The sequence below is a fragment of the Buceros rhinoceros genome, unplaced genomic scaffold (genome assembly GCF_000710305.1).
Source record: "Buceros rhinoceros silvestris isolate BGI_N320 unplaced genomic scaffold, ASM71030v1 scaffold21533, whole genome shotgun sequence".
Lineage (NCBI taxonomy): Eukaryota > Metazoa > Chordata > Aves > Bucerotiformes > Bucerotidae > Buceros > Buceros rhinoceros.
The window spans coordinates 11,524-14,469 of NW_010402098.1; the positions used below are offsets into that span (position 1 = coordinate 11,524).

The 2,946-nt window shown below is 58.6% G+C and overlaps 1 protein-coding gene across 1 annotated transcript in view; it reads left to right on the forward strand.

The window, feature by feature from the left end:
- Positions 1-2,946, forward strand: part of TMEM8A (transmembrane protein 8A) — a 13,281-nt gene that overhangs the window by 9,570 nt on the left and 765 nt on the right. Inside the window, exons 10-12 of the mRNA XM_010132541.1 lie at positions 1,398-1,576; positions 2,060-2,206; positions 2,574-2,690. Of these exons, the coding sequence (XP_010130843.1) occupies positions 1,398-1,576; positions 2,060-2,206; positions 2,574-2,690 (443 nt within the window). The remainder of the gene's footprint in view (positions 1-1,397; positions 1,577-2,059; positions 2,207-2,573; positions 2,691-2,946) is intronic.

Genomic DNA, 2,946 nt, shown 5'->3' on the forward strand with positions numbered 1-2,946 from the left:
GCTGATGCGGGCGGCGAGCGGCAGGTAGGTCAGCGTCCTGCCTCCCCCGGGGGGTGCCAGGCTCTGGGAAGCACAGAGCACCCCAGGGCAGCAGGGGGATCGGGCTGAGGACAGCTTTCTGCTGGATGGCTCGGAGCAAAATGCCCCATCCGCATGTTTGTGACCCAGAGCTAGGCTGGAGAGAGCGGGTTCCCCTGGCAGGGAGCGGCAGAAGGGGCAGAGCTGCTGGCGGGGTTCCTAGGGGCACTAGTGGAATGGATGCTACTGTTACCTCCGCTGGTTGACCGTGGAGTGCCTGAGCATATGCCAGCTGCCCTGGGACTGACCTCCTTCCCCCAAAAAGGGGGCATGGGCCTCCTAATCTTGACTCAAAAGAAATGAAATAATAAACAAAACCCAAACTAACAAAAAAAAAAAAAAGAAAAAGAAAAAACCCGAACAAAACAGGTTGGGGTTTATAGAAGATGGTCTCAGCTCCATCCTTGGTGTCCAGGCAGCAGGCTGAGAGCTGTCCCCTGTGTCAAGCCCAGAGCATGCACTGTCCCTTGGGAAGTCTTCACTCCCACTGTCCTGCACAGAGCTGGATGTCACCATGGCTGAGGCAGAGGCTTTGGTCACCCTGGAGAAGAGGAGCTGGAGGGGGAGCAAATCACACCTTCTGCTGCCCACGGGGGTTACAGGGACCCTGGAGCTGGGCTGTTCTGGGGGAGCACAGGGAAAGGGCCAGAGGCCACAGACAAAGGCTGCAGCAAGGGAACTTCCAGCTAAATCAAGTAAGACAAATTTTCCCCCAGCGGAGTCATGCAGCTTTAGATGGTATCCAGGTCCCCAGCCACGGAGATCTTCAAAACTCAGTTGGACAAGGCCCTGGGGACCTGCCTTCGCAGCCTGCCCTGCTGCGGCAGGAGGTAGGACAGGAGCCCAGTGGCTTCCTCAGCGCTGTGGATCATTCTCCACCCTGGTTCCTGGGATCTGGAGGGATCTTGCACCCAGCTTGGCGCAGCATCCACAGCGTCTGAACCTCAGATGCTTGATGTATCACCCGCAGGTAGCGTGTGTGTTGCGTTTCCGTAGGGATGAGAAGTACCAGGCTGGACAGTCCCATACTGTACGTGTGATGGCCCCTGCTACGTACAGGGAACAACCTGGAGAAGGTCCCCAGAGCAGACACTGGGCTCTGCTGGGGTTCCCCGAGACTTTCCACAGCAGAGTATGTAGTGAGTGACGAGACCACCCTGACAACAGGAGTGCAGGTGGCAGATGGAGCAAGGCAGGGGAGGCTCAGGGCTAGTCCTGGGCTGTGACTGCTGCTTCTGAGGCTTCCCAGGCTCCTGCTGGGTGCTGCGAGAGGACAAGGTAGGGCACGTGAGATCCACACAAGCCTCTCTGCTCTGCAGGTTGGGGCGGGTGGAGCTGCACGGACGATACCAAGGCCCAGTCTGTCGGCGTGCAGAACCTGGCCACCCTCCTGCTCACCCTGAGCAACCTCATGTTCCTGCCGGCAATAGCAGTTGCTGTTTATCGCTACTACCTGGTGGAGGCCTCCGTCTACATCTACACCATGTTCTTCTCCACGGTAGGGATTGCCTTTTGTCGGGTCCCCTGCCAGCTCCCCCTGAGCATCAGGAATGCTGCATCAGACTGAAGTCTGTGGTGGAGCAGTCCATCCTGGAGCTCCACAAGGAGCTTCTAGGATCCTTGGGCAAGAACCTCCATGGATATGTCCTGCCCCTCCAGAGCCTGGCAGGAGTGTTATCTTCACTGGGCTCTTCCACACTGCAGGTGCTTGTATGCAGGGGTGGGACCCCAGGGAGCAGGGGTGGCGCTTGGGGCATTGGTGCTGTCCCAGGAGCTCTCAGCTGCTGCTGGAAGGGCGCAGGCTGGTGGCTGCTCTCGTCTGCTTTTCATAATGCCATGGTGGTTGGGTGGAGCTTCCTGGAGGCACTTCTAGGAGAGGTCCTGACCACCGGGGGCTGAGCCTTCTCCTGCCTCTCCCTCCCAGAAAGCTGTGTGGTGCTGTTGGGTTCATGCCAGCCTCTGCTTTTGTCCCCGGCTCTAGTTCTACCACGCGTGTGACCAGCCAGGCGTCGCCGTGATGTGCATCATGGACTACGACACACTACAGTACTGTGACTTTTTGGGCTCTGTGGTGTCCATCTGGGTGACCATCCTGTGCATGTCCCGGGTGAAGAAGATCCTGAAATACGTGAGTGTCAGGTAACCCTGCGCCGCAGGGCCAGATCTTGGCCAGCCAAGCCACGGGTGCCATGCCGAGCCCTCTCAAGGCTGTACTTTAATGACGCAGCCCAGCCTGTTTGTCACCCAGTGCCACCCTGATTTTTAAACCAGTGGGTTGTTCTGTCCCAAGAGTCTGGCTTGCGAACCAGCGTGCTTGTAGGGACTGGGCCTGAATGGACTGAGGTTTGTGGGCCCCCTGGTTTCTCCTGATGGTGCTGCTCCCAGATCCTGCGTGCGTGCAGGGCTGGGTGGCCAGGAGGTGAGTCCTGCCTGCCTTCAGCTGTGCTCTGGCAGCAGATGAGCTGCTGACACAAGCGGTGGTGTCTCGTTCCCAGGTCCTTTTCGTCTTGGGGACCCTGTTAATTGCCATGTCCCTGCAGCTGGACCGCAGAGGGGTGTGGAACATGATGGGTCCCTGCCTCTTCGCCCTCATCATCATGATTGCAGCGTGGGTGAGTACAGGCAGCCAGGCAGGACCTGCTGACCTTCACTTCCCTCTGGGGAATGATGGTGGCGGAGCAGACCCCAGGCTTCAGCCAATTCAAGAGGTCTTTATCTCCTTGAAACACCCAGGTGGAGGGAGGGCAGGACAAGGGATCCACCTTCTGTCCCTCCAGTAGCTGAGAACCTCCCTGGTTACCGGTCTCGGCAGAATCCAGCTGCCTCTGCTCCAGCTGAGCCCTTGCCTGCGGCTGGCGCACTCTTCCC